Here is a 12799-nt window from a genome sequence, read left to right on the forward strand (position 1 = left end):
TAATTTTCACATTATATTTTAATAAAACATTTCGTAAGGCAAATTGATAACAATGAAATCATTTCTAGTTCAATAAGCGCCACATCACCCAACATGTTCAGGTATTTTTTGATACCAGACCATTAGGGTTTAGTCAAAGGGACTTCACAAAGGGAACAGTGCTGCTGTTTTTGTTTTTTTTTTTTGCATCCTGGTTATTTACTGACAATTTATCACACAAAACAAGGACAATATTAAACAGAGTAATCACTGAGTAAGGACCCAACAGAGAGCCGACAGAGCGTATTTTAATGGAAAATGCCAGTATGGTGCACAGCAGAATTGAGGTGAAACTAAACAACAGTTCAAAGTTTTTTGGGGAAAAATCCTAGTAAATTGTAGCACATTTATTTCTTTCAGTTATCCTAACCTTCTCAGGACATGTTAAAAATAAAGTAAAGTATATGTATCGGAGCAAAACATGGTTCAGAGGGAAGTTACTGTGCAAAATACAACTGGAAACAGAGTGCGAACCCTTCCCTCCTCGTTTTATTAGAACAAGTTGTCACAAAACTCTGCTGTTTGTCTCAATCACAGCAGTTCAGATCTGCAAATATAAAATATTACAAGGTCAGCTCTCCTTTTCTATCCCAGGAGCAGTGTGATGACTCCTCTGATTAAAACAAATAAAAGAACGAGGATCATAAACAAGAAACTGAAAAATATGTTTTCTAAAACATAAAGCTTGAAGCATATTTATGCTCTAGACATTGAACAACGTTTGAAAAGTAAAACTGTTGCAGAGAGGAATTTAAGGAACAATTTAATCACCACAAGAAGTGAAGTTATTTGCTTAATGCCAAACAAATCAAATTCTGCACCAGCGATATCAAAATATAGCAGTTCTTGGCACCTCTGGTAAAAGGCTGTTTGAAGGTTTGTATAAAAAACCTTCTATTAAGATTTTAAAAAAAATATCACTGGTGCCACACCCATCAGGATTCCCTAAACTTCCAATAAAAAACAGTTAGTGAAGCATTGAGGAGGTAATTCACCTGCTGGCCCTGGACGACTGTCTAAATGCCAAATGCTATTTGGGAAGCATGACAGGAAGAAGCCTTTTCTGTCCTAACAATCATGTATGCAGAGGCCTTTTGAATTCATTCTTAGAAAAGCACCTTATTCTCACTGTCAGGCATGGCGGAGGTTCTGTGATGTGTGTTGGGTTTGTATCTCTCCTAAGTAGTCTGAAAATCTAGTTAGAGTGCACAGCATTGTGAACTGTTTTAGACACTGAAAGATTTCCCAAAACAATTTGTGGATCTCTGCCAGAATGCTGAAACTGGATCGTCATAGGGGTTTTTTTCAAATGAAAAATGAGCAGAAAAATTTGGCCAAATGAGTGCAGAAATGGCTCGCGAGTAACTAACTCAACCTTCCTTCATGGGCGTCTCACTTCCTGAGATGTCAATCCTATAGATGCCCAGGTGGGGGAGCTGAAGAGTAGAGACTCTGGATGATCCACTGAGTATGTGTGAAGAGGAATGCTCTAAAATATGGTCTGTATGCTTAAAACTAGCAAACTATTATGAGAGAAGTAGGGGTGCAAATAAGTGTGGCACCAATGATTTGGTGAAAAAAAGAGCAGATGTTTCTTCCCCACTTGCATTTAAATTCAAAGGTAAGGTAAATGAAATGAACTGTATAAATGTATGGCAGAGGAATACACAATTGATTTAGGGGATTTTTACACATCTTTATAAAGGGTCCCGATAAATGTAGAGGGCCCTGTATTGTTTTTTCCTCTGCTTTCAAATACAACTAACAGAACATGTACGGCAAAAATTCTTTCCATTTAAGTAGTAACACAAAATATCCTGAAGTCCATTCTGCATCTGGTTTTCTGCACATTTCCAGTCTTCCTGGAGCTATTCCTGGAATCCACACCAGTGGACATTATTTTCAGGAAACTCTCTGGCTGCCGTCTCCCTCATCTCTCTCTTGGCTGCCTCCGGTCCTCTTCCCTTCCATCTCACTGCTTCCTCCAGCGATTTTTGGGTTTCTCCTCACACTCCGGACCTTCGCACGTACCGGGGAGAGGCGGCGGGTTTGCTGGGGCAGCCGTTGCTGGGGTGGGTGCCTCTGAGCTTTTGGTGACGCTGCTGAGCAGAGCCGGAAGCTCGTGCGAGATGGCCTTCTCGATCTTCTCCAGCAGACATCCGTCAGTCCAGCTGCAGTGCTGGGAGAGTTGCTTGAAGTTGGAAATGGGGTTGACCCCAAAGAAGTCCTGGTAAGCCTCCTTGTCGGGCAGGTCGAACTTGCTGACGTTGCTCTTGGCCAAAATGGACTTGAAGATGTAGTACTTATCGGGGTCGTTCACGATGTCTTGGAAAACCTCGTAGGGGTCTCCGAACCAGCCCAGCTTGTCGTGGTAGGTCTGAAGGTAGCGGTCGACCAGCAGAGCGTGGATGCGTACTCGGATGGCGTGCTGGCGGATGAAGGCGATTTTGTTTTCTATCTGATTCTCAACCACCTGCACAGATAGAGGCAAATTTAAGGAACATAAATAAGAAAGCAAAGGCAAAAAAGAAGAACTCGTAGGAGAATACAGATTTGATTGGTGGTCTGGCCAGGGAGTAGGTTGCCTTTTAGCCATATACAGTAGGAGACGACGACGAGCCCTAAACAAGTATGGAGGAATAAATATCATTCTGCCTGTACCCAAACGCTGTCACTGTTAAAGTTTTCTGTTGCTAATTAAAATAATCTGCCAATTAGGGCAACAACTAACTATTTTGATTATCAATTACTCTGATTTTTTTTAAAAAGCACATTTCTCATATTTTTCATTTAACCACTTAAATCTGAGAAGTACATTAAAAAATACAAGTAAACATAATTATGAACCTATCAGAAGTTCCCATGACCTCATCATCTGGGCTTTCTCTCGTTATTTAAGCAAATAGAAATTATTTCGGTGATTCTGACTGACCGAAAACAAAATGAAGTTTGGTCTGTCTTAACTTGAGGCGGCGTAAAAAAAAAAAAAAAGCTGTGTGTCTTTTTGAAAACTTCTGGCTTCAAATGTAGATATTCAACAACAGCAGCCCAAAAGTGGAGCCTTGAGAAACTCCCCACAGACCCTGGAGGACAGACCCTGAACAGGAAACCAGCCCTTCACAGAGTCATTTTGAGGTTACTGAACAGAAAGGAACGAGTTCAACCTGGTTGAGATCCTCCAGCAGGGAGATTTCCTCCTTCATGAAGAGCTCTCGGCTGGTGTCCGGAGCATAGTCCTGCGGCCAGAAGGAGCTGACATACACGCGAGGTGGCTCTGTGACATTGACGAGCGGCGCCATGCTCCAGAAGAGCGCCCCGTAGACCCTCATCAGGTCCTGCGTGGAGAGGCTGTCGGCCTTGTTGAGGATGAGGCGAATCTGGGACTCGCGGCCCTTCATCTGGCGGAAGAGCATCTCCAGCTCGCCCCCCACGTCCAGCTTGGTGGGGTCGAACACCAGGAAGATGAGGTCGGCTCTGTCGATGAACCACTGGCACACGTCGTTGTACGGGTAACCTGTGAACTTCAACGAGGTCAGCTACGGCTGCGCAATTTCCTTGGAAAAGTCTAAAAGTTTTATGGCTTTCTTCAAACAATGTCTCACCTTTATCCACCTTTCTATGGAGGACAGATTTTTGGACTGATTCTTACCTCTCTCCTGCTGCTTGCGGTTTTCAATGATGCCTGGTGTGTCAACAAAGGTGACCCTCTCCAGTAACTTGTGGGGCATCTCAATGCCGACCAGTCGCTCCAGGAAGCCCTGACCGAACTTCTCCAGTGGAGAAAAGGACCTGGAACTGTCTGCTGCCATCACAATGCCCTCTATGGTCCGAAATCTCTCCCCGTGCATGATGACCGTGTACTCAGATGTGGTGGGCTCAGCACCTGGTGCAGGGATGAAAAAGAAACAGACCTTTTGTTTATGGTCCATGCACCAAACTCAGAAACTGTCAAGTTTTATTTGTGCTAACCTGTGTAAAGTTCCTGGGATGTGCCATGGAGACCCAAAAGGTAGTTGATCATCGAGGACTTTCCAACGCTCCAGGGTCCAAGAAACAGAACCATTGGCTTTGAGGTGATCTCACCATCTGTAGGTGTGTGTTTATAAAAGGTAGGAGGAAGGTTTGAGGAAAAAAAAAAAGAAACCACCACAGATCCTAACCCCAGTCCTGACCCTAATCCGCTGCACAATGCAGTCCGAGCGTAGAAGTTATTGGTTAACAGGTACTTGTTCTAGAAGGTGCCTAAACCACCTGCCAGTAATTTCCATTAAAGCATTTGGTGAATTTTATGAACATTCCTTGAAAGTTGCATCCAAAACTCAGCTGGATTCAGTACTGGACCAAAAAGTAGGAAAAACACTGAAATAAAAGCACACACTAAGAAAGGTTCCTGTATCAACACTGATACAAGAGTTTTCATTAGTGTGTGATACATGGTGCCTCACATTATAAACATTATAAACTTCGTCCATCGTTCTGTTAATCAGCTTCCCTGTCCTAATGAAAATCATCTCCCCAGAATGATGCTGGAAAAAAAGGAAAAGTTTGATTAAAACCATGTGTCCTTTTCCTTAAAACAAACAAACAAAAAACTATGCTTTTCTTTTGTGTTTTCTCTTAAATAAAATACCAATAAATCCTCCAGTTTTGGAGGCGTAATGGGACTAGACGTGGAAAAACTTCAAGGGTAGTGAACACTTTTGCAAGGCACTGCTCCTACAGAATGATCTGACTGGTAAAAGTTTTCTTAAGTCACTTTTGGTCTCGCCATTGTTCTCCAAAGGAAGAGCCACCAGTACCTACCTGTAACTTCATGTTGCCTGAGCTCGTTGTACTTAAAGACTTGTTCCATTGGCTTGATGGACTTATGGTAGATGTTTAACAGTCTCTTTATGGCGCCTAAACAGAGAAAAGCAGAGAGAGACAGACCCATAACAGCTAATGCCAAAACCTGCTTCCGCTGTAGATGATGAAAAGACCCCATAAAATTTACTGCACAGATCGGAGGCAATAAAAGGCCTGCTCTGCCGAAGCTCATAACTTTTGTAACAGGAACCGCTCTGATTCAACAAACTGTAGAGGCTTTCATGCTCAGGACAGCATCACATTTGGTCTGATTAATCGCTCTCATTTGTACACACGCTCTCATGAGGTACATGCGCACACACTTTGGCCCAGACATCATGAAGCAATCATCAGAATGGCTGCAGCACGACGACGCAAGAAAAAAAAAAAACCCGTTCCACTTATTTTCCTGCGAGCACATCTGGTTTCCTTTCGCATTGACAACGTAGGTGCAAACATTCAGATGCTGTTGAGGTTCAAGTCACGACTTCATTTCCACAGCAGAGGTCCAACAGACGCAACCAGTGGTGATGATGGATAGAGGCAATGTGTTTTAACTGTGTTTAATAGATTAGCGTTTTTCCCCATCAGGTATGGTGGAGCTTTTGGCCCAACATTGTGACTTCATTCTCATATTATTGGAACTTTATTCTCATAGCATCACGACTTTATTCTTGTAATTTTGGACCTAAACTCGAGCACCTTGAAAAGATTTCGTCTGGTCAGTAAGATCGGGCCGATATTTTGCTCCTTACCAGAGAACTCTGCTGAAGGTTCAGCTGTCGCCAGTCGCAGCATCTCCTCAATGTGGGAGCGGTCCCTCAGGCCCGGCCCGACGGCCTCATCCTCTGTGAGAGTGAACGAACATGCAGTGAGTCGGCAGGTGAATAAAAGAGAGCCGATCTAAATACGACTGAAACAAGCTATGCTTCGCGACCAAGCAGCGTTCTCATATCGCGATGCGAGCGATCTGAGTAAAAGTACTCGCCTCATAGTTTTGCCATGCTTTGAATGCAATAACTCATTGTATTGATTTAGCTCCAGTTTCCAGTGTTTTGCCGCCTCTGTCTGATTTTCTTCCACGATTGCCTCGTGTTTAGGCATTAAGACATTAAAAAAAAAGCTTCCCCACAACATGATTCTGTCACCACTGTTTACATTTTGCAGGTGGAGCGTTCAGGGTGCCTTTCCACCACATGTAATGATTTGAATGCCAAAAAGTTTCATTTTGGTCTGACTGTTAGAGTATCTTTTATTTGTCAGATTTAAATAACTTTATTTTTTATTTTTAGTTTAAAGAAGAGCTTACTTAAGAAAGTATGTATTTTTTATTATTATTATTGTTTAAAGAAATTCAACCTCCTCCCTCACTCTGGGTGGCATAAATAAAACAAAACACATACATAATTAACTTAAGAACAGAGTAAGAATCAATGAATTAATGAAAAATTGCAACCCAAAATATTCAAATCACTTCCGTCCATCACAAGATCATATTCTCAGGATTTTCATAATATAGAATGAAGACAAATATATCCAATCGTCACAATGATATCCAACAGTGTGAATGCAAGGAAGCACAGGCTTTTCTATAAAGGCATGATCTCTTAGCTCCTCTCTAACTATACAAAAAGAAACTGTCAAAGTGTCAGGGGTCGATGCTATCAGCTATGACTGAATTACTGGGATTGAAAAACTGAAGACAAAACCCAGTGATGTTCTCCCTCCCAAGTCCAACAATCTATATTCATAAAACATGAATGATGCATTTTGACAGCTTTTTGTACCTTTAGCCTGAAGCTGTGCTGGCTCCTCTGCAGGAACCTCCTCCAGCTTCACCTCCTGGTCAGAACCCTGTTCAGACTCCGGTGTGTCCTCTGTGGTTTCATCCACTGCATCATCCTCAGTGCCTTCCAGAGAAGGTTCCTGGTTCACCTGATGGCTGATTTCTGGTTCTGGGTCAGTCTCAGTAATCAGCTCAGGCTCTAATGCGACTTCTTGCTCTGCTTCTGCTTCAGGTTGTTCTGTCACTTGATCCTCCAGTAGCTCCTGTGACTCTGGTTTGGGGTCTTCTGTCAAATCTGGTTCAGGCACCATTTCATCCTCCTCTGCACCTTCATCCTTAACTTCTTCTTCATCAGCTGCAGTGTCGTGACTAATGTCTTCCTCCTCTGTTTGAGATGATTCTTCTAGTGCTTCCTGGTCCTCTTCGTCATATGTCCTCTCTTCTGCCTCAGCAACAACGATCTCTTCAGGTACTTCCTTCTCCTGGCTTTCAGCACCAGTCGCCTCTTCATGCTCCTCTGCAATCTCCTCCAGGCTCCTTTCTTCACTTGCAACTTCCTCAACAGAAGAATCGTCCTCAGTTGGATGTGCTTCTTCTACTTCTTGCTCCAACGCGGCCACCAGCTCTTCTTCATCACTCGCCAGGGTCTTGCAGGGGTGGCACACGGCTCTCTCCGGAGCCGGGGTGTCATTGGACGAGGTCTGGCTGGCATCAGTTGTGTCACATCCGCAGGGGAAGAGGTCTCCGTCTGGCTGCTGGAGCTGAAGACGCATTCGGTGCTCCTCGTCGTGGATGGAGGACTCTGTCCGGAGAAAGGAAGGTGTTTAAAGAACATCAAACATGACATATTTTTCTAGATTTCTGCTTGCCGTTTTTTTTTTTTTGTTTTTTTAGCAGTTATGGTTGCCGTGCAGCCGGAAGGATTTTTTTGCTCTCATTTTGTAACTTTGGGACAATTGCTATGATTGTCCCAAAGTTGGCAATAGGAAGTTGAAAAGGATTCAGAGAACCAAAGAGCAGCTTATTGAAGACCTGAGGTATTATGGACCATCTGCAGAACATCCTTCATTCTAAAATGTATTATTTTTTAAATGATCACTTTCTCTGCTCTGACACTTAAACTTTGTTACCGTGCGTTTATGGATCACACACAGCCACCACGACTTCTATAAAATCATACCTAACAGCACGGGACTCTTTTGGCGTCCCGATACATTGAGGCATGCTGGATATCCTTGACTGCCATGACGGACAAAGAGCAAAGGTTTGTGACCTGCATTTAAATTTAACTGCCTGTGGTACAGAGTGTGATGTGAGACTCTTAAACGAATGCCGACCGTTCATGTTACAAGATGGATTCACTACGAGGGAGGAGGATTAAAAGGTTTTGGCAGCTGTCAAAGACATCAGATGTTTTGTTAAGTATTTTTTGTCACTAATTAAGAAGATCCCGCTGAAAATATTTGGTTTGATTAACTCGGGTGGACCTCCGGTAATTAAACTTCATTTTCTCACAGAGATTAGAGTTAACATTACCAAACCATTAGTGTTCAAACTGTCTGATGTGTGGAATTGTGTGCCGATAAATAAACAAGTTTCTAACATTTTGTGTAACTAAAACTTAGCTATGAGGTTTTATGACGTGTCTTGTAGGCAAACTGTTTTCTATTTAGTGTCCAACTTTTAAAAGTTCATAAAATCAGGTTCGTCTGATACCGTTTAGTTAAGAAATTGTATAATTTCGGCTTTTATAGGGGAGTCAATGCTCATAGATGTCATAGAGGTCATCATTAGAACAATACGTACCCTCCAGTCCCCCAAAGTGCTGACCAGCATTGTCCCCCACCCTAACGTATAATAAATGTCCAATGTGTTCCCATCATGTTGTTGTCACCTCTTGGGGCTCTAAGGTTTTGGCTTACCACCTCCCAGTGGGGTAGTCGGCCCCAACAGCTACTGAACGCGTAAAAAATAAATAAAAATGCAATACTGCAGTAATGTTGTCATGTTATGAGGCATTATTATGCAGACTTTGCCAAAAGTGAAAATAAAATTGAGTCCAAAATACAGTTAAGGGGCCACATTGTGTCATTTTGTTACGTTCATAAAAATCTGACAGAAAAAAAGAAGTGAATTTTCAGAGTTGGAGGAGTCCCGAAAGCAAATTTTCACAGGAAACAGATAAAAAAAGAAGATGTTGACTTCGGGCTACAAAACATGACAAAAGTGCAAAGCCAAAATAAATCTATTGATGTCCAAAAAGGAGTTTGGGTTGATCAAATAGGCCAACCAAGTCTGACTTTGAACATCTTAGTTTGGGCCAAATTTGGTTGACGCCTGCAGACAGGAAAAGTCCATTTTATTGTTACATGTAAACAGGGAAGATCCAACGTTGCAAACAATCTGTAACTGAACACATTCAGTGCAGAAAAATGTGGAGCTTCCATTCATGTTTCTTGTTTTTACCAAGATATACCATCCATCGTTCACCTTTAGAAATAATCCTTAGTATTACATCAAAATCTGAAGCCATCCCTCATTTCTTTCTGTTGCCTTCTGGAGGACTCGCTTTCCTGAAAGCATTCAGAAATGTCCCGGCTCGGATTCAAACCAAAGACCACCAGTTGCTCTAACTGGTGCCAGCAACTGCATCCCTGTTTCTGCCAGCCATAAAAAGCCTCTTGAGCTCAAAGAACGGAAACTCTTGACATCTTTTTTGATGGTTTCCAAAGGTTTGTCAGAAAGAAAAATTGAAAGTGGACATTTTTTAGCCAAAGTTTGCAGATGTTGTAATTTGACCAAACTCAACAGCTTTAATGCCACATCTGTAGACATCTCTAGACGTCTATTCATCTTTCAGTTTTTAAGCCTCTCTAGATAGCCAGACATTCAAACGTTATTTGTTTTGGATTTGCTTTTTCTTTTTTTATTGCCTGTCTCAGTTTTATAAATCTTCGGAAAACCTTAAAGAACTATTGATCAAAGTCACTTACTAAGATTTTAGTACATTTCGCACAAACGTGTGTAAAAATATCAAGAGCGGCACAGTAATGCAGCAGAAATCTCTCTCGGCCAAGGTCTTATAATACCCATCTTGAGCAGACTTAAGTGTACCGCAGGTGTCTATAATTGAATGACTCAAGAGAGGAAGAAGAGTAATCTGATCCATGTCTGTAGGGCTTCAACTCTGATGTGCCTGAGTCATGTGGGAGGTTTGGACACAATCCAGACGGGTGCAGCGGCATCGTTTGAGATCTAACATGAGCCAAAGTACAAAAAGCTGCAAGGTTTTACAATTGTGGACTAACTCGTGCTTATTAATTCTGTCTGATATAGCTGGCAAATGGAGGGTGGTTAGAGATCTAAATGAAGATCTCTAACCACTGGAAGAAAACCTGCTAGAAAACACAAAAGCCCAAGATTTGCATAAGGTTTTGTCTTTCAGCCGGAGATGCTGTAAAATGGTATGAATCGAGCCGTATTTGTGTTTTAGAATGGCCTAGTCAAAGTACAGATTCACATTTGTTAGTTCATCAAAGGAAACCTGTAAGAATACGTTTGCTGTTGTGACTTGACACGATGTGGAGATGTTCAAGGCATGTGAATGCTTCTCCAAAACACTTTACCCAGTTTGAGTTGAAAACGTTCAGGTCCATTTTAAATAACTGTCTGACTCATCAGTTGGAAAACACCTGGTAACGACTTTAACATTTGGAGCATTTATTACAAGACTTTGTCACACTTTTTCTGCATTATTGTAAATATAAAATAACCAAGTGTTGTTTATGGCAGCATCAAGACAGACTGCATCTTTCTTGAGTGATCATAAACGTTAAATTGTTTGCTACCATTCTTGATGAATTTAACTTAATCACTGATAGAGAATAAGATGAATAGTTTATTCTCCAGTATTAATGTCAGCTTTTTATTATAATTTTATGGTACCTGCAAGCTCAGAGCAGACAGGATGGGCGTAACTCGCTTGTCCTGGCCCGGTTTAAGTCCAGGCCAAAATCTAAATGAGAATCTTCAGTAGCAATGTTTCTCTACAGACACTAACTAATTGACTTGAGATATTCAGCTAAATTAGGACAATATGTATATATATATTATTATTATTTAAAAAGATGACAGTCTGGTAAAGTGACTCACTCAAAGCTCAGACCTAAATCAAGCTTGGATTTGTTGCCAGAGTTGAAATTTGATGTTTAAAGATCCTCCCATTCGATCTGACTCCACCTGGAGTCCTTTTGCAAAAATGTCTGACATTCTCGGTCTGAAACGTGAGACGTTAGACCACAGGTGTCAAACTATCAGTCCTCAAGGGCCGCTGTCCTGCACATGAAATGGCTTAATTATCTCCTCCTTGAGTTCTGCAGAGCCTTGATGACCTAATTATTGTGGGTGTGGTGCAGCAGAAGCACATCTTAACGTTGCAGGACGCCGGCCCTTGAGGACTGCAGTTTGAGACCTCCCGCATTAAACCTTAAGTCTTCTGTTTGCAGGTTTTCCTCCCGCCAAGAGCGTTGGAACACAATTAATGGCAACGTGTTGCTGTGGTGCAGATCAGTTGCCAGAAATGCTGCCTGACTCCCAAGCAGCAGCAGCAGCAGCCTGACGCTGGGGCCTGGGCGGAGCGCAGGCCTGCGGGGGACAGAGCGGGACAGGTGCCTGGGTGCTGGACGCTCAGAAATAGTCCCACAATGAGTCAGAGGGCGAAAAGAAGGAGGGATAATCCCACTTCTATTTTCAGGAAGCGTGACGCTCGACGCCCTCTCTTGCGATTGTCATGAGGCCCCCGCGCCGGCTCCTGCAGGAGCTCCGGCCGCGAAGGACTCAGGGTCTCCTCCAAGAACAATAAATACACCAAGAAATCACAAAGTCGGCATATGGCGGCAATTAAACCCAGCAGCCAGAGTGAGACGGTCTGATTGTGCGCGAGTGCATGACAGATTAGTGGCTTGGCAGGCGGAGCGGACGAAGCCCTGCAGACATGTTTGACTCGGCACTGATTGCATTCAGAGTTGAACGTCTGCTTCAAAATTAACACATTGAATATGTCATAAGACAATATATTTTACAGCATAATTACGATATATTCAACATGTAATGCAGGTCTTGAAGTCTTTGGGAAGTTTTCGAAAATATGCAAGAAGATGAACGATGAAAGTATGAAATATTTCATCTTTTAAATAACCCAAATGTTTGTGAGTATGCCAAGTGATATGCTGTAATGATACAGAACATTTACATTTTTAAACAACACAAATGTTTGTAAAAGTCCAGAGAGATGTAAAAAAAAAAAAAAAAAAAAAAAAATCCCAGAACATTTCAGTTTGAGATGAACAGAAGTGAACGAGAAACTGTTAAATGGCAGAGAATATCCTGCTTTTTTTTTTGCCAGGTAGAAATTTTTATTCTATTTTTTTTAACATTTTTTTAATATGAATTTCCTTCAGAGCGCAGCTGTGGACTCAAAGCCTAATTGTACGGCTCGAAGTTTGTCTTGTTCTTCCAGAGACGTCGCAGAAACAGTCTTTGCATTTGGGTGTGCGACGTCTGCGCATTCCCGAGAGGTTGGAAGAGACAGTTGTCAGTCTGACAACCGTATCCGATGACGACTCTGTCTGACAATATCCCGACACCTGGCCGGCGGGGGTCAAAAATGAATCGGCGCAAGGGCAGACAGGAAGCCGCGACATTAAGGGAGAGTCGATGAAGACCCCGAAACGACCGGCCCGTTCTGAACAACACATTCAGGTCAAGCTCCACCAAACCAGAAGCAGGAAGACTGACAGATTAGACTGGAGGTCTGCACTGAGCATCCGGTGGACAGAATGAGTGGATTGATTCAGATTTAAAGCAGCAAATTCAACCAAAGCTGTTAGGAAGTTCACCAAAACGGTGGCATGCGTACACATTAAGTGCTATTTCATTTGAATCAGCCCCTTTTTTTTTGTTCAAGAGCGTTACAAGCGAAAACTGAACGTTCATTTGTTTCTAAATCCGGTTATTTCATTCATCCGGCCTCCGTACCTGCAGCCGACAGAGCCAGGAGACACAGCAAGCGGCACGCAGTCACCAGAAGCTTCATTTTGGCTGCCAGAGGACTGCAGATCGTCCCCCCCG

General features: G+C 42.5%; 1 protein-coding gene across 1 annotated transcript; it reads right to left on the reverse strand.

Annotated features, from left to right (window-relative positions):
- Nucleotides 1-12764, reverse strand: LOC129367298 (sarcalumenin-like). Its single transcript, XM_055041644.1, has 8 exons — nucleotides 12707-12764; nucleotides 6672-7472; nucleotides 5640-5732; nucleotides 4843-4938; nucleotides 4009-4125; nucleotides 3689-3922; nucleotides 3204-3553; nucleotides 1-2512 (listed from the first exon to the last, which is right to left on the reverse strand). Exons 1-8 carry the CDS (start codon nucleotides 12762-12764, stop codon nucleotides 2012-2014), a joined length of 2250 nt encoding a protein of 749 aa, XP_054897619.1. The 3' UTR covers nucleotides 1-2011.
- Between the last annotated feature and the right edge of the window lie 35 nt (nucleotides 12765-12799).

Source organism: Poeciliopsis prolifica, unplaced genomic scaffold (assembly GCF_027474105.1).
Source record: "Poeciliopsis prolifica strain line A6 unplaced genomic scaffold, Auburn_PproV2 SCAFFOLD016, whole genome shotgun sequence".
Taxonomy (NCBI): Eukaryota; Metazoa; Chordata; class Actinopteri; order Cyprinodontiformes; family Poeciliidae; genus Poeciliopsis; species Poeciliopsis prolifica.

Coding starts and splice junctions, on each gene's coding strand:
- LOC129367298 (XM_055041644.1), bottom strand. CDS start 12,764: ATGAAGCTTCTGGTGACTGCGTGCCGCTTGCTGTGTCTCCTGGCTCTG. Junction 4,126..4,842: donor CAGGCAACATGAAGTTACAG/GTAGGTACTGGT, acceptor ACACACCTACAG/ATGGTGAGATCACCTCAAAG. Junction 3,554..3,688: donor CCGCAAGCAGCAGGAGAGAG/GTAAGAATCAGT, acceptor TGAAGTTCACAG/GTTACCCGTACAACGACGTG.